At 37.8% G+C, this 20,901-nt stretch overlaps 1 protein-coding gene across 11 annotated transcripts in view; it reads left to right on the plus strand.

Annotated features, from left to right (window-relative positions):
- Positions 1-20,901, plus strand: part of PPP2R2C (protein phosphatase 2 regulatory subunit Bgamma) — a 191,262-nt gene that overhangs the window by 65,774 nt on the left and 104,587 nt on the right. For 4 of the 11 annotated variants that reach the window (XM_088163108.1, XM_088163103.1, XM_088163105.1 and 1 more), the window contains one exon: positions 10,769-10,860. The exons of 6 other annotated variants lie outside the window; for them this stretch is intronic. Coding sequence is in view for 2 of the 5 variants with exons in the window: in XM_088163105.1 (XP_088019231.1) it covers positions 10,794-10,860 (67 nt within the window). In the remaining 3 variants the exon portion in view is untranslated. Of the gene's footprint in view, positions 1-10,768; positions 10,861-20,901 lie in introns of those variants that run through there. One more of the 11 variants, XM_088163113.1, reaches the window with a different exon arrangement.

Consider the following 20,901-nt stretch of genomic DNA (forward strand, 5'->3'; position numbering starts at 1 on the left):
TAGCTGTAAATCATGATCTGTTACTTTTTCATAAATAATTTCTGATAGAATGACTTAATTTCTACATTGTGCTGTGATAAAAAGAAAATTTCAACTAATAAATAATAATAAAAAATAATTAGAAAAATTCAACAAATAGGCACAGTGGACTGGTGAGTGTAGGCCTGAATTGACTGCCAAGGCAGCACATGAAACTCTTTGTCATCCTATATGTTAATTTGACACCCTGCTTGATTTTATATCTTTTATTGCTGCATGCAGATCTGTGGCATGGGAATAACCAGTACAAGATGAAGTCTGATGTGTATTCTGTAGTCTTCTTTTGAATGGAAGATTTAGGTCAAGTATATTCTCTTTAATCAGCAGTGAAGCTCAAAGCAGAATTCACATATGCAGTCTCTTTGAAATAGGTAGATGTGAATTATTACATCTTACAGAATTTCCTGGAATGCCTTACAAAGAGTCAAGTAAAGTCGTAAGGATGATGGTTATTCTCATTGCTCAGGTACAATATGAATATCATTTTGTGCATGTTGTGTGTAACACAATTGTATGCTGCACTCACAGAAGTTTTGTGGATGACTGCTACTGCATGTTTCTGGTGTGTCTGTATTCCTCCCAGATGCTATGCTTGAAATGTGACTCTAGGAGTCCTGGAATGGCTGTGGGGAAGTTTGAGCATTGGGAAACAGTAAGAGCTGGTATGTAGGGCACTGTCCTTCAAGTCCCATGTGATTCACAGACTGCTTTGGTCTGTGTGACAGCGCTGGTCAGGGAACTGAGACTTGTCTCTGGAGCAAAACTTTCCTTACACCATGGTGTGAGAAGCAGTGTCCTTGAATTTCTGATTTCTCTCTGTGGTGGTGATGAGCTGCAGTTTTCTGAGAAACTGTTTCCTTGAATATGGATTCTATTTTCCATGGTTAAGTGTGTCCTTACTTGATAGAGTAGACATTTCTGTGCTTCCACATGCAAGAATTCACGTTACATCCAAGTAAAAGGTTTTAGTTGTCTTAACTTTGAACTATGGTGCAGAAATTACTGCTGAATGTGATTTGTACAGAGTACAAACAACCAGCTCTTTGTTATATTGATTTTCCCCTGTTTTTTGTTTAAAACTGTTGTATTGAAAATATCTTTCATTTTTTCATATCTTCAAGTTAATTTCAAGGCATTTAAAATTGGGGATTTGGTTTGAAGTTGACAGGGATGCCATTGTTGTCAGCAAATTGCCCATTGTCCAGAGGAATCTGTAGCCTGGGATGCCCATCTTTCCTTCTCTGCTGCTGTTGGAGCCACTCCCATCACATGGGAAGAGACCTGTGACCTGCTCAGTGTGCACCAGTGAAGACTTCCAGGGCAGTGAAGTTTACTGCTGTGTTCCTTCAAAACCACCTTGTTATAAGGCTTTGTAACATAAGGCAATATTTATGCACAGTAGAAGGAAGGGAGGAAATACAAACTATATTGGGAAAATGTCTGACAGCTATCCTGGATATACCTGGGAAATGGTACTAATAGTAGTAATGTTAAATGTGAAAGCAGAAAGCTTTGATGCTTCTGCACTATAAATAATTACTAACAAAGGCAATTGCCAGCGTGGAGAGTTGTTTGCAGAGGGATTCATTTCTGATTGTTAAGTGTAAGTATATTTAGACAGAAAATTATTTTTGTTCCTGAAAGCCAGGGAGTTGTTGTAAATGGGAAGAATTAGCAATTTGGACTACACAGAGCAAACACCAGCCTGGTTATTACAGATGAGACTTGATGGATGTAGTTATATTGAGGTTAGCACAAGAAGCTATTCCTATATTTAACATTTTAATGACTGAACTCAGTCATTTTCTTGTTAGCGGTTGAATTTTATGCAGTTTTCTTGAAAAACTACTCAGTTTGGAAGTTTCTTTTTCTGAAATGTTACAAATATTTCAAAGCCCTTAATGTCCCTCTTGCTAAGTCACCTTTGATCCAAAAATCTTCATTGAGAAATTTGTGCACATGGTCACAGACATACTGTAACACAATAATAGAATCCAAATAATTGAAACTGAGGAAAGGAATAAAGGAGCTTACCAGAGTCTCCTATACTTTGGTGGTTTTGCAGTGCAGTCCAGAAATTGTGGCTCCAACATCTGAGTTTTCATTGTGTAAGTGAAACCCCACAGGATTTTGCAAGGCAAGATATTTTAGGGAAATAGTGTTAATACCTGCAAGTTTAAAATAAATACAAGTAGCTAGATGAGATTTGACTACATGTGACAGCAAGAGATACCTAAACATTTAACTAGGACATGCCATTATAAGTGGAACCTGACACTAGGATAGCTGCTGCACAGTTCAAACAAACTTGAGCACAATTTTTTTCACATAAAAACCAGTAACTTCACTAGTTTACAGATCCTGGACAAGGAACTTGTTAAAGTCTTGTGTTTTAGCTTCTAAGTGGTGGTTCTTGTAAGTTTATGGAAAGAGTCATTGATTTTTTTTTCTGTTCCTTGTTTTGTGCCCTGCTGAGAAACCTTCTGAAGGAGCACAGAAAGATTTTCCCTTTTTCAGTTTTATTTTTGAAAAACTGCTTCTATTGATGGAAGCGTGAGCAGAGTTTATTGACAGACTTCAATAGTAGCACATGGAGCTAAAGTAGAGATGGGGTGAAACACTGATTCATTGCAATAGTTAAACATAAGTTTAACATTTCTATAAATCAAAATCCCCAGAGGTCATCTCTTCAGCGTGGGACTACCCAGATCATTTCCATGGATTTCCATTTCTGTTTTCAAAACTAAAGGCTTTAAAAACTGTCCACTTTTTATGTTGTGTTTCTGTAAAATAACTGGTTACTCATGCCTACATATTAGATATTTACAACAATAAATATGATACAGGCATGAGCTTTACTTTACCTGTATTTAAGATTTTTAACTCACAGATAGCTGATGGCTATCAGTTAGTCTTTTTGCCCCAGTCTGATTCTCAGATCCAGTAACATACCACATTTGAAGAACTGGAAGGCTACATTGATTTGATTTTATAGTTCAAAATTTGGGCTGAATCTAAAATTCTTCTGTTCCCCTAGATGTCTGGCATGTGGTCAAGACTGCAAATTATGTAAAACAGCATGAATATATTTGGACTAAATAGCTCACAGGTATAATTAACATTTTCCCCTGGTTCACACAGCCTTTTAACCGGTCAACAGGATAGAATTTACAACAACCTTAACTCTCAAACATAATGCTCTGTCTTGAAGTTCCTTTTCATGTGCTTCTGATGTGTGTCTTCATACTGCTTTAATTTCCTTTTGGCCACTTTCCAGAGCATCTTTTAATTCCTTTTGTGAAATTTCCATGCCAGCTTCAATTCCTGCCAGAAGGCAACTGTTCCATCTCTGTTCAAGCAGGACCCTAAAGCTTTAAATTCTTAGAATTTCTGTCTCTGGAAGTAATACTCCCTGCTCAGACTTCAGAGACATCAAGCATATGTAGATCCAAGCACTGCTGGGGAGAGAAATAAGGATACAGAATTCATTCCTCAACTAAAATGATTTCCTTTCATTTACTGCTTGACTTGATTGTAGTGATACTTGCTTTTATCTGCAGTATTTGCTACTGTTTGAGTTCCAGGAATCTTTATTAAAAAAAAAGGGGAGTCCAGCCAAAACCACAACTCATTTGGTACTCTTTGCCAGGTTCTTTCTGCTCTCTGTATATCCATTGAATCTTGTGAGGGCAAGATCTGTAAGTGTCACTTAGTACCATTATTTTGCTGTCATTAAAGGACACAGATGTGACTCAAAATCATCTTGGACCTGATTAATTGATCTGTAGATGACCCTCAGGTGCAGGGGAAAGGTATTTTTTAAATTTGAAGAGTCTCTTCTTCTGCACCATTTTACTGAAAAGGAGTTTTTGGGGAGAAGTCTGGCAGCCTTCTTGGGTAAGGTCCCAGTTAAATGTGTTAATATCAACAGACCTGGTTGAAGGACAGGGTCAGGATTTTACCATGTTACCATAATTGAAAAGCTAATGGCATTTTCTCTTTGTTATTTGTTATGACTCACCCATGAAGATGAGGGTGGCTGAGGTTCTTGTTAATGGATCTCTTGGGGAAGATTAGAATGAAATTACACTGAATGTTTTTTTAATATATATTAAATTTATATGTTTATTTAGGGATTATTTTAGAATAATGTGCTTGCCATAGAAAGGAGGTATGTAGCCATTTTGGTTATCATCTATCTGTAGTAATATAACAGTATGAAAGTGTAAAATACCACTTCAGAAAATATATATAAGGGAAAGAAAGAATGAGAAGCAAAGAATAAGAGTAGCTAGTGGAGAGGGGATATCACCACCCATCTAGCAAAGAAACTTCTTTGGTGTCTGTTGGTTGAAGTGATAATCTCCATTTTGATCAGTTGGGAGTGGGGGAAGCCCCCAAAACACAGAGTCCAATGGATTAATAAAATTCAGGTTTATGTCAGACACCTCCTCCCTTACTGGAAGCTTGGTTTTACACTGTCTGCTCTACTAACACTGTGGATCACACACAGTCCTCTGGTAGAAGGCCCTAGAAATTACTCTGAGGGTCTTTGGTGGTTTATGACACTTTCTGAGACATGACAGCTGCCTCTGATGCCAGTGTGGTTGAACCATTTGTGCCCCATCAGAAGGGATGAAAACCTTCAGGCCTGTGAGTGAATGCCCTGGTCCTTCCCCAGGAAGAAGTTGTACACCTGAGTTATCTGAGGGTGATAAAAAGCTTTATCCCACCTCTGCAGGGTCTGCTTCTTACCTGCTTTCTCCCTCACGTGGCTCAAACCCCAGCTTGTAGCCTCTGCTGGTGGGTGCTCACCCCCTCTGCACCTGGGCTGTGACCTTGCAAATCCAACCTTGGCAAAGCACCCGCTGCTATTGCAAGTGGTTGATTGAGTCACTAACCACTAACATTTCAGTCTCTCACACCATCCTGCTATAGTGATTAAATAATAGAAATTTATATTTTAATTTCATTTTATCTTTTTTCTCTGGTAAGTTTTAAAAAACTGAAATGCACTACCTAGGTTTATTAGGTCACCAAGGTTACTGTACATGTTTCTATTAAACAGCAACAATGTCATCTTTAAAATCCTGACAGGTTGTTAACAGCCTTTGTGTAATGTGATTTAGTATCTAATGAAGTCTGTTGAGAGCCTGCCACTGGCTGAAGCAGGATTGGATCCAAGTGCATGGCTTTGCATGGCTGTACTCAATGTTTGTAGTGTAAGTCCAGAAAAATATACGTATGTATATACAAACCACATATTTTGTTTGTGCTTTGAAACATGATTTTAATTTTATAGATTCATAAAATGGCTTGGGTTGGAAGAGACCTTAAAGACACCTTCCACTAGACCAGGTTGCCCATCCAACCTGGCCTTGAACACTTTGAAGGAAGATAAACAGCTTCTCTGGGCAACCTGTTCTAGTGTCTCACCTCTACATCTGCATCTGTACATCTATTCATCTGTCTTAATCTCTGCATCTATTTGTTCTAACTCCTTTGTACAGTAACCTTAGTTACTTTTGTCTTCACTACTACATTAGATAGTGTGGGGATGTAGTTTATAACCCCTGGTACTGGAAGAGCTTTTATGAAGAGTTTATCTCAGTGCTCACCAAAAACCTTTCTGGAAATTTCAAGTGTGCTAAATCTTCAGAGATTCAATAGCATTGCTGGCTTTGTTCTTTAGGACAGCACTAGGTAAAGATGAAAGCGTGGCTGAACTCCGTCTACCATATTCAGAATTGATAGAATCTACATAGCTTAGATTTTCCTTCTACTGTCAGGAAATGTAAGTATATTCTGCAGTTCAGCACAAAAATTTCTAGGAGCTAAAATCATGTGGATTTGTTAGTTTTCTTAGGGCTTACTGCAATTCTGTTCATCAGTAAACCATATGCTGTCCTTTAACCAAGAGAACAGATTTTCTGTAGCTACTATAGCTATTTACAGTTATTGTATTGTTCATTTGCATAATGACTTAGGAAATCTACTTGGAAATTCTCATGCATAATATGGTTTATTAAATTTAAGGTTAAAATCAGGGTTCAAATTATCCAGTTGAATACTGTGACCTTAATACTGTCTTTACAAGTTTCCTTCAAGGAGCTTAATGCCTTCAGATTTATACTAACTTGAGTACAACCCATTTATTTTTCTTTGACCCTTTTGTCTTTTATATGATTTACTCATGCTGTGTATTGTTTTCTTTTAAATACTGTTAAGTCTTTGCTTGAAGCAAAACTGCTCTCCAGATTTTCTCTTGGAGGTAATTTGCTGCAGGCTACTTTTTAACTTTCTGAAATGTAAAGTAATTGCAGTTCAGGTTTTAATTGTATGTCTTTTTCTCCTTTTCAAGAATATGCTGCCTGGACACATCACTTTGTTATTTAAAGGGTTGATAAATGTGTCTAAGTTGTATTAATTTATGTGGCAATAAAATTCAAATTAATGCTAACCAGAAGATCTTTTAATGCATGAGTAGTATGAAAGGTATAATTAAATCTCTCTGAAAAAAAATTACAGGATATTTCATGAATGTCAGTAACATAGTTTTAGCCCTTAAATAAATTTTCTTTGTTACAGATACTTTTTAGGGTTGTGTCTACCAGAACCTTAAAAATGTATGTCTTAAGAAAACAGTAATTTTTTTCCCTTCATTTGCCCATTTGGGTTTGTGCTAATTTGTTAGGTTCGTACTATCCTCCTAAATTATGCTTTTACAGATTCCAGAAAGTTCACAGTGTCATAATGGCACAGAGAGGTTTTTGAGCTATGTGCAGAACATTTAGTTAAACACTTAAGCTGATGAGGAGTCTTTCTGTAATTGGTGATTCCTGTTAAGAGCATCCCAGAGTTCCTTGGTTGAGGACAAACTTGAAAGATTAATCCACTATAAAGGAATAGACTGTGGCTGAAGAATTTGCACAGTTGCATTTTTTGGAAGAAAAATTGTGTGCTACATGCAGAATTACTCGTTTCAGTTAATCAGTCTTTAAAAATTTCATAATCTGGTTCAGTCACTTGTGGAAGAGCATAGAACTCTTGCTCACTGCTCAACATGAGCCCCATCAGAGGTGAGTGGAGCATGATTTCCCTTTCTTCTGGCCACTTTCTTCCTAATGTTGGGCCAAGCCACTGTTGGCTCATATTTGGCCTAGCATCCAGGATCACCACAGGTCCTTTGCTTTTCTGCCAGATGTCTGGAGCTCTTCTGCTCCAAGTGCAGAATTTTGCACTTCTTGCTGAACATCCTAATTCCATTTCTTGCCTTCCCTTAGTCTGTAACTTGGAGGTGAAGCGCTGAGTTTGGAATGTTAGTTATCACTGTGGATGTTTTAGATGTCTTGCAGTCTACAGTGCACAGTGAACATACCCTAAGCTTGGCTGGCACCAGAGTGAATTTTCTGTATGTTTTTTTCATGAATCAGTGTATGTTTTTGGCTATGACCAGCTGCCAAGATTGTTTGAAATATGCCAAATAGCCTTAGGCATTTCTGCAAGAAAGACTTGATTCTTTTCTTAGTGAGAAAGATGGCATTTTTATCTGATATCTCAAATAGCAACGGTGAAAATTATATTTAGTACGCAGTGGACTTAAAAGAAATCAATATTCTTTTTAGCTTGCATTAAAAAAAAATCATAGGCTCTTAGCAAAACCATACCACGTAGTATATGGAAACTGCCATTTTCCTTTTTCTGTGGAGACTCTCAATTAAAGTTCAGGTACCAGCAGTATCATTTCTGGATGCTGGGATTTAAGTATGGGCTCTGTAACAGTGATGAGTGACATGACTCAGCTGTAGGTACAAAAGGTTTTATTTTATTTCACCAGCTGTAGGTTGGTTGGAGAGACCCAGGTGGGACTACAGTCCTCTCACACCTGCAGGGAATGGGAAAGTTTATGTTCAAGCACCACCTGAATATTGTCACTTGGGAATCCACTGCTGCAGCCAGAGATGCATGGATTCATTGATGTAAAGGCCCACACAATGTACTACTCACCATTTCTTTTTACAGGCCATGGAGACTGACAGGTGTGTTTTCTTCATTTTTCAAAGTGAAGATGAACTGTAGAAAAACCAATAATCTCTATAGGACTCACAGGAAAATTTCTGGTGGAGGTGATGGGTCAGTCTGGGAGTTATATTAGAGCTCTTCTATGCACAAGAAATTCTATATAAGATTTAAATAAGGAGGGAGAAGAGGTAATCTAGCTTGGATTTGGTGGCAGGATGCATATTCATCCTAAAAATAGCATGTGCTTTCTGTCATGGAAGAGCTTTCTGTTTGAATTGGACTAATCTCTGGAATGTATCTTCCTTGAGACAAAGTTGTTGTGGTTTTTTTTATTCCATTAATTACTCTCCCAGACAGTGAAAGTGATCCGACCTATTAGAAATATCCCAGATGGTTAAAGTGCCTCTTGAAGTGCTTGGTGTACATAGGTCAGTGTAGACTGTAGGGGGCTGGAGAACAGTAATTTGTGGGGAGAAAATCAGGATGATGTAAATAAAGGAAAGGCTCTTTGAAGCATTTAATGCATAAGGTGCTCGTTTTTTAAACACTTGAGACTTGTTTTTGAGATAAATGTATGGTACTGTCCAAGCGTGAAAACCATGGCATGAATATCTTTACAGATTACTAAAGTAAAGAAACAAAAATACACACAGTGACCAGTTCAGCTCTTGCTTTCAATTGTAGAGGTTCCTCTCCCCACAGTTTTAGCATTTACCGGTTTGTATTTCTGTGAGGGTAAACGTATTAGAAATTCTAGTCCCTTCAATGATTATTAGACGATATTGCCAAATATTTCAAAGTATTTGGATTATTTTTGCTAGAGATCTGATCAGTACTATTAATGCATCAATTACTGTAATATCTAGATTATTCATGTGTCATGACCTTTTGGGGACTCTGAGAGGGCTTTAGGCAACACATAAAACCTACAGTTGTCAGCTTCTTTTCATTTTGCTTCTTTCTGATATTCATTGAATTTGTTACACAAAGAAAAGGAGCAGATTTACTAAAATTCCTGTTAATGCTGAGAATAGTCACTCTCTTCGAAGGTGAACAGGAAATCAATTTGTAGTGCCCGGAACAGAATCAATCAGTCCTATTTATTTGAGCCAACCTGCTGTATCTTATTTTATATTTAAATATACTAGATTTATTAAATATTATATTAGATATATCACCAATTGTTATTACTTCTCTTGGAGATTTCTTTCAAATATTTTGGCAAAGTCTGTGTATAGTCACAGATATAATTATACTCCTATTAGCAGATACTGAGAGACTGTTTCATTGCTTTGAAGGGGTCAGTATGTTGGAAACTGAGAAATATATAGAAACACAGTATGCAGTTACAAATATAAAAAAAAAAAAAGAAGAAAACAAGCTGACTGGCATTTTGTTAAGGAAGTGACTGATGCATGAGTCTGTTTTGCCCAAATAAGAAGCAAACAATTATATTTACCCCTACATTTACTCTTCAGTTGAAGTAATAGATGCAATACGAGTGCCTGTGAGTTTTCTGGGCTAGATTTTTTTTTCCTTAGTAGAGTTGTTCTGCATATTATAATCATATTTTTCTTGTCTTGCTTTCCATGCTTTTCAGCAGTTCTGAATTATATATAAACCTCACATGTATAGGCTTTGTCTTGTCTTTCAGTTCATTTGCAAGATTAACATTGCTGTTGACCAAAGTTAAGAAATGCAATGGAGGCTGATATATTTCAAATTAATTATTGGAAATTGTTCCTGCGTGTGAACATCAGTATTCAGTGCACACTCATACCAGAATAAAGTGGTTGGTCATTAGCTTCCAGTCCTCAGTGTCTACACTCGACATTTCCTCAAAAAAACCCATCACGGTACTCCTGGAATATACAGAGATCACCTTTGGAACAAACATACTTCTTTTAGTGGGGTTTTGGAGAGTTGGTTTGGAAATTGAAAAACATTGCATTCATCACCATGCTCAAAAGAATGATTTATTCATGTGTTTCAGATAGAGTTGTTTTTGTCTCTGTCTCTCTAATGGACTGCACTTTGGGACATACAAATCATTTAAACGTGTCATACTGAAAACTGGTGGCTGAAAACTGTTGTCCCAGCTGGAAACCATGAGAACTGTGGAAAGTTTCCTTTTCTCCTTTGAAAAAGAAAAAGGTCTTTGTTAGGATCAATTCTTGTGGTAATCCTGTGTAGATTAATGTGGAAGTAAAATAAAGTACCTCTATGGAATGGGTTGGACTGGAGAAGCAAAATAACTGTTCCTCTAATAGGTAATTCATATAGTAATGGTTTCTGTAAAGAAAAAGTATAAAGAGCAGAAAACTGCCATTTTGAAAAGAAGGTAGAAGGGAGAGCTACTCAATGGTTATTTGTTAATGTCAGAGTTGAGAGATTATTTAAAATATGAATACCTTAATTATTTTATTTAGGCTATCTCGTTATGTTGGTTCTCAATGACCATATCTCAGCTTGCTACATAGGTAACTGGCAAGAGCATCATCAGCTCATGAACCAAAGAATCCAGTTTGCTGCAAATGGAGCTCCATGGAAGATGTGAAAGTAATCCAAATACTTCTGTAGGAATACCACACCCCAAAATGTACATGCTGAAATCAGGCATTTTCAAGTTAATTTCTTTTTCCGTCACTTGTAATGTGGAAGGTGCTGTCTGACAGCCCTGGAAATTAAGTCCTCTATTTCTCCACAGGACAGGTATAGCAAGGGCAGCAGCAATGCAAGCTTCCCCACACTGTCCTGCCAATGTTCCTCAGCCCAGTTCTGAAGAAGTCACTTCTGGAGGTGAGTGGGTGGAAGAGTCTCTGTCTGTGCAGAGGCTGCTGCAGGGCAGGGGTTCCTGCAGGACAGGCTGTTGGATGGAGGCTGGCCCCTTGTCCTGAGTGAGCCACCAGTCTTTAACAGATAATCAGTTTATGTGTCATAAAGCAGTGTGGGCTGGATTCGTTGAGGTTGCATTATTCTGCTTGGCTGTTGTCACATTTTGATATTTCTTTGTTGTTGGATGGCACCTGTACATTTTTTCGTTTTTGCACTCTTTTTCGTTAAAGACTTTGTCAGTGCTTTATGTACACGTCTCCGAAGTGGCATGTGAATAACTGAATGCAGCCTGGTTGTAAATGTGCTACAGAAAAGCAGTTACTGGTGTCAGCCATGTGTGCAAGAGGAGCTGTAGGGCACTAGACCTGGAGGCATGCTTTGAAATGCACCAGAAATTGATAAGAAAGTGTATGTTGGTTTCCAGTATCTAAATGAACAATTAGGTTTCTGTTGCAAAGCCGTATCTTAACCATTTCTCTTTTCATAATTACTATGTAATTTAGATATTAACATCAATTAAGCTGGTAAACTAATGTTCTTTTTTAGATTATTTTACAATTAATGAAATCTGCCTATCTAAAGCTAGACATGCAGCCTTCTACACTATATGAAAATAATGAGTATGTATTGCAGTTACAATAGATAGCAGTCATCCAAACAGAAATTTGTGATAAATTATGTGAGACAAATTAATGACTGGTGCAAGTTTTTAGAACAACAATAATGAGTGCTTACCAGTTTGGCAAATTAATTCTCCTATACTTTCCTGGAGTTACTTAAGCACTACATACTTCAAATACAGTGAGATGTATTCTGTTTTCAGCCAAATTTACATCTCTTAAACACAGAAATAAATCTTAGAAAATGGCAAACAAAGGCTTAACAAAGCTGTTAGGTCATGGTGAATTACTTTTCTAGTTTCAAATGCTGTGTGAAAGATTTGCAATGCCTTGTTTGCCATTTGTAGTTGAGGCCCTTAAGTCTGTTTAACTCTGTTTCTGTGGCTTTTTGTAAACAGGTGTGATAACAAGAGACCATAGTACAATTCAATAATTGTATGAAATTAGCATTGTTCCTATCTATTTCCACAAGATCATAGAATAAGAAGAGTTAATTTTCTTAGTCAAAGTAGACTTCCTGAAGAGATTTTTTAACTTTAAAGGATATGAATCAGAATAGTATTCATTCCATATAGAGCTAAAACAGTTCCTGACTTAATTTTCTTTTTAAAATTCTATCAGGTATCAGGAGCTATGGACTTCTGGTCATAATTAAAATTAATGACAAAGTCCTGTTGAGAAGTCTTTTGAGACTGATCCATAAAGTGGAAAACTGTTTGAGGATCCTTGTCATGAGAATACATGGCACTAGGACATTTGCTAATAAGTCACCTTACTTAGTGTTTGTATGGTGACAATAAATCATGTGGATGTGATTTTTTTCAGCTCTTTTGAATGCAGTGCAGAGTGCTAATCTCTTATTGATGTTGACAAAGCTGTAGAGAGGTCCAGAGTTGGCCTCCCACACACCTGAAGCCCAGATTTTCAGCTCAAACCTCCCTCTCTGCCATGTAAACCTTTGAAGATAATTATACACCTTGTCACAACTAAACCTTTTTTATAATAGACTTTATTTTAAATTCAAGTACAAAAATACATTTTCAGTACAAACACGAAAGAGTGGTCATAGAGAATGTTTTCTTCACACAGTATTTATTCATGCCACATTCATCTTTCTGTCTCTGCATCTGCTTTCTGTGAATATTGATTAATACAGAGTCTGTATTAATCTGTATTTTTTTCTACATATTTACATTGAATAGTGGTGATCTAAAGTAGCACATGTGTAAACCAACGTGTATGGGCCAGAGCATCCAGAGCTCCTTGATCCTGGAGTCCTAACTTGTACAAATCTGTTGTTTCTACTGTGACTGCTTATATGAGAAGAGGCTTTGTATTACATTCATGGTAACAGATCCTATCTTAAGAGCTTCCACTTTATCAACTTGTCTTTACCTTCAGCTATATCCTAGTGATTGTAGAGCCTCTCAGAGCTTATGCCCAGGTACTGGGAGTAGAGGAAGGTTAAACCAGTCTTTCAAGAGGGTATATTTTCCTGAAGATGCAGTAAATTGGATTGAGGGTTCAGGCTCAATTTACAAACTCATTTTTTTCACCAACCCCTAGAAACAGAGTTTAAGGGACATAGTCAGAATTTTGGATCAAATGTCAGAAATGGAGGCTACAAACAAGGAATAAGAAACACTTCAGGTTCACATTGAATAATGTGTGGTCTTTGCATAGTTTGGAAACCCCCATGCTAAAATGTTCCTTTTTTGAGTTTGTATCTCTGAAGATAAGATAGATCTGTGTTTATCGTAGATCCAGGAAGGACTTTGCTTATTCCCAGTCTTCTGGAGATACGTCTTGAAAAACATTTCCCTAGCAGGTTTGGAGTTAGAGTGAAGTACATTGGTCTAAGATGATCTGGAAGGAGCTGTGTACTCTGAGATTGTTCAAAAGGAAGTGTTTATTTGAGGCATCTAGAAATGTTTCATGTGTCAGCAGTGCACTTCTAAAAGTAAATTACTGAGATACAGCAGAAGGAAATGCCTTCTAATCAAAGCTTTATGCCACTGGCATACGTAAGTTAAAGGGAGACTTAAAGTGCCAAAGCTGTCAGAAATGAAATCTCATTGCTCAACTATCAGGCTGTGCAACTGGTTTCACAGACTTATCACACAGTTATCACAGGCTTCTCTCATGTTACTGTTTAGAATTATTGGGACTGTAGGAAGGGATTTGTCACTTGTCTCTCTAGATTTCATGAAGGACTAAGTTTTTGCAGTCCATTAGTCTTTAGGTTCACAGTTTTAGTCCAGCTGTTTGTGACATGATACCATTAGCAATGACCAGCTGTATAACAGAGTATATGAAAAAATGCTTGGTTTTAAATTTGTTTAGTGTTCTACAGCAATACTATGGCATCTGGAAACGTTTAAGTGTTGCCACACATGGAACTCATTGCAGAAGCATTGCCATGGGCTCTTACAGGGCAGGGAATACATTTCCTTTGCACACATAAAGCCAACCCTCCCTATGCCTTTGGATATTCCAGTGATGCAGGTAATATGTATTTATAGTAGAGTCTGTGCACAGAAAAAACAGGCAGATAGTCCCTCAAGTCCCACAATAACAATTTCACCCATTTAATTATTTTCTTTTGAGTGCCTAGAAAATTTAGGCCTGCTGAAACTGCTTTTGAGAGTGTCACCTTTAATCTTTAATCTTGTAGCAGAGTATTTGAACTCAGATGTTGGAAACAGTTCAACCAAAAAAATGCTGCTTACGCAGGATGAGATATGCAGACAAAATTGAAAAGGTGATATAGAATGTAAATCCTCTTTCAGGAGCCTAAGGAGAATGCCATCTGATTATCATAATGGCAACACAGGTAACCATCACTCTCTGCATTCCATAAAATCCTGACTCACAAATGAGCTGAGTTTTCACAAAGTTAAACTATAAGATCAACTACAAAACCCCATCATTTTTGTTTTTGTCATTCTTCAATTTCTAGGAAATCCGATGAGACCTAACAGCTCAAGAGCATTGAGGCTGATGAAATCTAAATTTTCTTCAAGCTTTTTCTTCTTTAGTATGCTGCAAATGAAAAATTAGCAGAGTAAATACTGAGACTCTAGAACTGTGAGATTTTCTGGGGCAAAAAGAAGGTTTATTTGCACTTAAATACTGTTTGCAGTTTCTTTCTTAGGCTTATCTACTGTGCATTTGGAGTTGATAGTGAATTTCTCCTGCACTTTAATGGCTGTTGTGCCAGGAGGCTGTGGATTTTTATGTATTTTCTTTTCCTTGATCAAATACTCTAGGCTCTTACAAGGAGATGAAGCAAATTAGGAAATGAGTTCTTTTATAAAAAATACTTAAGAACATGCTTCAGGAAAAAGAGAATTAGTTTTAAAGGACAGATGCATCTTAAAAAGCACTTAAATTTTAATCAATCCCTTAATTTTTATTAATCTGTAATGAAAATCCCCTGTGATTAAAATCCCAGGAAACTGATTTGAGCTTACAAGCTGAGTTGTTAGCTGGAATTTAGAGGTTTTGCTGTAACAATCTATCAGATCCTATCTCTGTGTTAAGTGCTGAATGACCTTGTGCCATTTATATTGCTCTGTGGTTTGTCAAAAGAAAAATACCTTAATTTGATAATTAAGTAGGAGAGAATGAAAAAATGTATTCTGGCAGTTTGTGACCACGTTGTGAGTGCAATGTCCTGTTCGTTCTTTATGATGGAGGCAGTGGAGATAACTTAAGAATTACATTTATTCCTCATAGCACTTGCTTTTTTAATATTTTTTTTTTAATTCTGAGGGGTTTTTAAATTAGTGTTTATACCAGCATTGTTGGTTTGTGTAAGGTAGAGCACGATGGGACAGTATTCTTTAACCTCCAGAACTGTGGAAAAACATTCAGAAGTATTGGTGGGTAATTGGAAAGGCAATTATAACTTTAAATAAGTTTTTGGGGTTGTGTTTCTCTTAGGATTTTGGGTAGGCATTATTTTTGTTTGTTTTAAATTGAGGTTTAGCTGCCGAGTTCTGAATGGTTGGGAATAGTTTGAAGGCCTGTTCAGAAGTAATTGATTCAGTATTGTCTCCTGCCCCATTCCTGCCTGGTGGCTGATGGGTTGTGCTGTCTCCAGTGGTGCAGAGGACACTGGGAGACCTTTGGGTGCCCTCTAGGGTGGGTGCTGATAGATTAATGCTGATGCTGCTGCTTCCTTCTCCCCCCTGCTTTTTTCTGCATCTCCCTCCCCATAAAATATCCTCTTGGATAATGCTTGTGCAGAAGTACAGGTGATGTTATGGCCTGTGTACTTTGCCTTTGCTGGTTTTGCAGCTGACAGTGCAGTGACTGTGACAAGTGTGCTGTGAACTTGCTGCTTTTTCTACCCTTGAACGTGTCAGTAAATGTATAGGGATTTCTTGTGTGGAGTAATGTCCTCTGCAAGTGTGTGTTTTCTTGTAACTTGGGCTGGAGTCTGACACAGGTTCATGCTGATTTTGAGCTGAGCACTTCACAAAGTAAAGGAAGCTGGGAAGCAAATTGAGTTGAGCCTTGCCTGCAAGTAATAACATTTTTTAATCTGTGGTGCTGCTGGTTTCACACTGATAGAGATCATTAGTACCTTCCTAATGATGGTATTTTTCTTCCTAATATTTATACTCTTTTGCTGCTGCTACTTAGCTTGGTTATGATGAGGCTGTGTCATAGAGATCTATTCCACACACTGATGCTGTCCTTGACTTCCTTTCACAGGAACAGGACATAGAAACTGCTACTGTGTTAATGTTAAATACAGAAAATGCCTTCTCTGTTAGCAGGATCAGTTTTGTAAAATTGGTATGGAAAAGAAACAGCAAACAGCTGAACTGATGTTTCAGGCAGTTGGCTGTAGAACTGCATGGAAATGGGAGTGGAGGAGTGTCTGATACCAACAAATCAGGAAAAGGTATCATAAAACAAACCTAAAGCCTCTTCCACCCTGGAGAGATTTACAAACGGTGTCAGCAAGGAGATCTACTTCTCACCTGACTGGGGCTTACAGGTTAGTTTAGAATTTTCCCTGCACAAGAGGAACTTGTTTTATATTGTCTACAGACAGTGTGTCACCAGTTACACTGTGCTTCGCTGGACAGCCAAGTATGCATCCCTCTTTTCTCTCCCTCTTTTCTCTCCCTCTTTTTTCTCTCCCTCTTTTCCTGTCCATGAGCCAAGTAAACATAAAACCTAAACTGAAGATTTGATGATAGGGAAAAACATCTGTTGTTGCTCACTCTTTTAAGAGATCTGGTACTGTGCTAGAGGGCAGAGAGCACTGCGATATGAAACCAAACATTTCACTGAAGTCAGTATTGCTAATTTCAAGTGAACGTTTCCATGGGCTGTGTCTAAGATCAAATATAATCTAAATGTTAGATGTCACTTAAAAGTATGTGATGAATAGTGGGATAGAGGCAGATACATGGTGGAAGAGAAGGCTTTAATAGTGAAACTGTGGGGTGTGTTCATTTATGATCACCATACTCTTTGTCCAGTACCACAGAGGGAGGAAATCCTAATCATGCCAAGAGCTGAACAGCTGTTGCCCTTCTATACAAGCTGATGCCTTCAAGGGTGCATTTACAGAAAGATAAAACTGGGAGCATGGAATGGTTACACATAACAGGACAGGCTAAGCCAATTTATCTCTAACTTTGCAATATGCATGCATGCATATATATGTTAAGGGTGTGTATATATCTATGTACTATATGATTTTTTTTTCCCAAATCAGAATAAGGTTTTGCATTTAACTTGAAATGTTTTCTCTTTGGTCTGCCTCTTTAAATCTGATTGAGGGAAACAGAAGGTTCTCTTATTGGAACATAAGCAGCTCTGCAATGCACTTCTATTTTGAATGCTCTGGGATTGTTATGTGTTTTTATAGTAATAAGTTAAATAAATAGACCTATATCAGCAATTTTGAGGATATGAGCTTAGTGTGCAAACATCTGTTGTGTATATTTGATGTGTCCCCCTGCCTTTCCCATAAGCCTTTTGAGATACATCTTTTCAGTATAGTTATCCTGCAGTGCTTGATAATGCTGACCATTATTCTGTGACAGCAAGAACAATATTTTGAAGATATTTATAAAAGGTAAATTTGTAAAAGATAAATTCTTTTATCTGTTCAGTTTTCTACTTCTCTTTCTATGTAGCCTCTCTTTGTCTCTTCCAATGAAGTGCTTCTATTTTGAGGACTGCACAGAAGAGAAAACTGACATACTGACATCTTAAATATTGCTCATGGTGGCTTCTACTGTTTGAAGTTTTTGAGAATAAGGAAGGACTTGGCAGTACCTGAGTATGCACATGAATGATTCCCCCCTCCCACTGTTCTTGCTGGCAGATGGTCCTTGAAGGACTTTTGCCAGCAAGTGCAAGTCAGAATAGCCCCTAGGAGTGACTGATACGAGGCAGCCTTTCCCTGTTGCTGAGCTCAGCAGAACAAGCCTGCCAGTGAAGCTGATCTATAATTTTCGAAGTTTTTTCATATTTTCTGTCTCAGAAATCATAGTAGTGGCAGAGCAGAGTGTTTAGCCCCCCATGAGAGTTGTCAAACATAACCAAACATGAAATTAAATGTCTGTTACAAAATAAATGCCTGAGAGAGTGAGTCTTAAAGCTGCAACAACGGAAGTACCTTTTAAAATATAAGCTTTACATAAATTTTTTGTTCTGAACGTTTCCTTCTGAAAAAAGCACAATTAAGACAGTTTTACAGGTTGGGACAAGCTTCAGGATGCTGGTAAATGTTGCTCTGTAGCACCACTGTCACTGCCATAATAGTTCTGTATAGAATTGCTGTGGTTTCACCCCCTCTGGCAGCCAAGCCCCAGGCAGCTGCTTGCTCACTCCCCCACCAGCAGGATCAGGGAAAGAATTCAAAGAATAAAAGCTGGAAAACTCATCGGTTGAGATAAAGACAGTTTAATAGGGAGAGCAAAAGCCATACACACAAGCAAAGCAAAATGAGGAATTAATTCACTGCTTCCCATGGGCAGGCAGGTGCTCAGCCATCTCCAGGAGAGCAGGACCCATCACCTGTAACAGTGACTTGGGAAGACAAACATAATCACTTCAAATGTCTCCCCCTTCCTCCTTTTTCCCCCCACTTTATACACTGAACATGATGTCCCATGGTCTGGAATATCCCTTTGGTCAGTTTGGGTCACCTGTCCTGGCTGTGTCTCCTCCCATGCACCTCCCATATCCTTGCCAGCGTGGCCATATACCAAAAGCAGAAAAGGCTTTGTTGTTGCTGCCCAGGAATAACAAAAACATTTCTTTGTTATCAACCCTCTGTTCAGCACAAATCCAAAATACTTCCCCATAATAGCCACTATGAAGAAAATCACCTGAGCCAAAATCAGCACATTAACCCAGATTTAATCAGCAAATATGTTTTTAATAATTAATGGCTTCTTTTTCTGTAAAATAATGAAGCTTCATTTTGTGGATGAGAGTTCCTCTTTTGTATTAATTCTTTTTGAAGTCATATTTCTCCTTCCTTTTTAGTTGTTCCAAATCCTCCCCTGAACACTTGTTCTCTGCCTGACCTCTAACACTGTGGATTAAAAAAAAAAGAACTCCAGATGGTTTACTTCACAGAATGAGGGCATCTTTGTTTGTAAGGCATTTATATGAGTTAAAAATCCAACAAAGAAAATAAACTATCTTAATCAGTGGTCCTTAAAAATTATTTGTGCAGTTTCAGACAACCGGGATTTTAGTGAGAGATTGGATAAGTATCTCCCAGACTTCCCACGGACTATCAGAGCTAACTGGGCTACCCAAGCCTGATGGAAGTCTGTCTCACATTGGTATGTATCCCATACCTTCTGGTCTCTATTATGATTGTTGCAGTAGCAGGTGGCTTTCTGCAGCTTTGCACAAATGGAGTTTGGTCTGGTCATCAGTGAGTGGTTACAGAATACAGCAGGGGTCAGTCCCCTGTGTGCCCCTCATGGACCAAAGCTGGTATCTTAATAATTGTGTGATGGGTAACCTTCAGTTATTCAGAATTTCAGTCTGCATTCTGGGACTTCCTCTTTCTGTGACCAGGCTTCAAAGAAATGCTAGAGATAAATAAGAGATTATTTGACAAATTTGCTGGTGAAAATACTACTCTAACTCGCATTTGATGTGGTTCTGGTAATAATTGCAAGGTATCAGAACTGATGGGTGACTAAACTTTTTTTATTTGAAAAATGTTTCTTCCTTCTTTGTACCAACCATGAAAAACTCTAACCTCAAGAATAAAAATTTCCATGGACTTTGATAATGCAGAGATTTAATCAAATGTGTTGCTCATTCTGCCCTAAATCAGGATCAGATGCATATCTTTCTTGTTATTTAAACTGTGAGCACTGAGTCTCTAGGCACAGCTGGTTCCATAAACACAGAGGGAGGTAGTTTGTGCCCAGAGGAATGTAGTGTTAAGTATGAGACAAGAAAGAGACAGTGTGAGAAAATATTAAAATAGGGGGAACATGAGGTCATGATGACTGGTCAGCACAAGAAGCAGCTGTAATAGGAACCTGGCTGCCAAGTGTCTTTATTTTATGGTAATCCATTTGTTGCAATGCCCGGAGGAACATGGTTTGTTTTAGCTGAGCTCGAGAGTGGAATGTAGATAGAGCTGATCATCCAGTCTCTGAAAACATTCTTCAATTGAAAATATACTCACATTGCCCTTCATCATTGTTTTCTGCAAATAACAATGCAATAATAATAATAATAATAATCTCTACAATAACTGAGCAACTGTACTCATACTCAGTTGTGTGACAGTGTCCTTGAAGACCCTGGCACTCCAGTAATTACTCCAAATAACTTGAGCCAGAGAACTTTGCTGATTACCAGTGAGCTATGAAAGCATTTCAGCAAAATATGCAGAAATGCACGAGGGTTCCTCAAAAATCTACAACATAAATATGCAGAAAAACAATTATTCATGGTAGTCATCTTCTTTGGAGAAACTTACAGGGCTTCACATGGGTGACAGAGTCCTAAGTATTTTAATTTTAGTGTGAATGGATTTGACATGTATGTTTTTATATTTATTTGGGATATATATAGAGTGAAATTTCTCACTGTGTTGTGCAGTGTAAATGTAATGCAGTGAATCTATAAGCCTTGTCATGGGGACCTGACATGCCTTAAGTGCTCTCTCTGTCCACAAATGGCCCTGTAGTGAGGTAAAGGATGGTGATGCAGGGATCAGGACAGAGTAAAGTGCTCTCCAAAGTGGCTTTTCTGCAAAGATGTTATTTTCTTGTCTACTACCACATTCCAGGCAGACGCAGACTCTTTCTCTCTCTGATGGAATTCTAAGCCATAACTGATTCATAATCTATCCTCAGAGATTTTTTTATTA

This window comes from Sturnus vulgaris, chromosome 4, assembly GCF_052056855.1.
Source record: "Sturnus vulgaris isolate bStuVul1 chromosome 4, bStuVul1.hap1, whole genome shotgun sequence".
NCBI classification, from domain to species: domain Eukaryota; kingdom Metazoa; phylum Chordata; class Aves; order Passeriformes; family Sturnidae; genus Sturnus; species Sturnus vulgaris.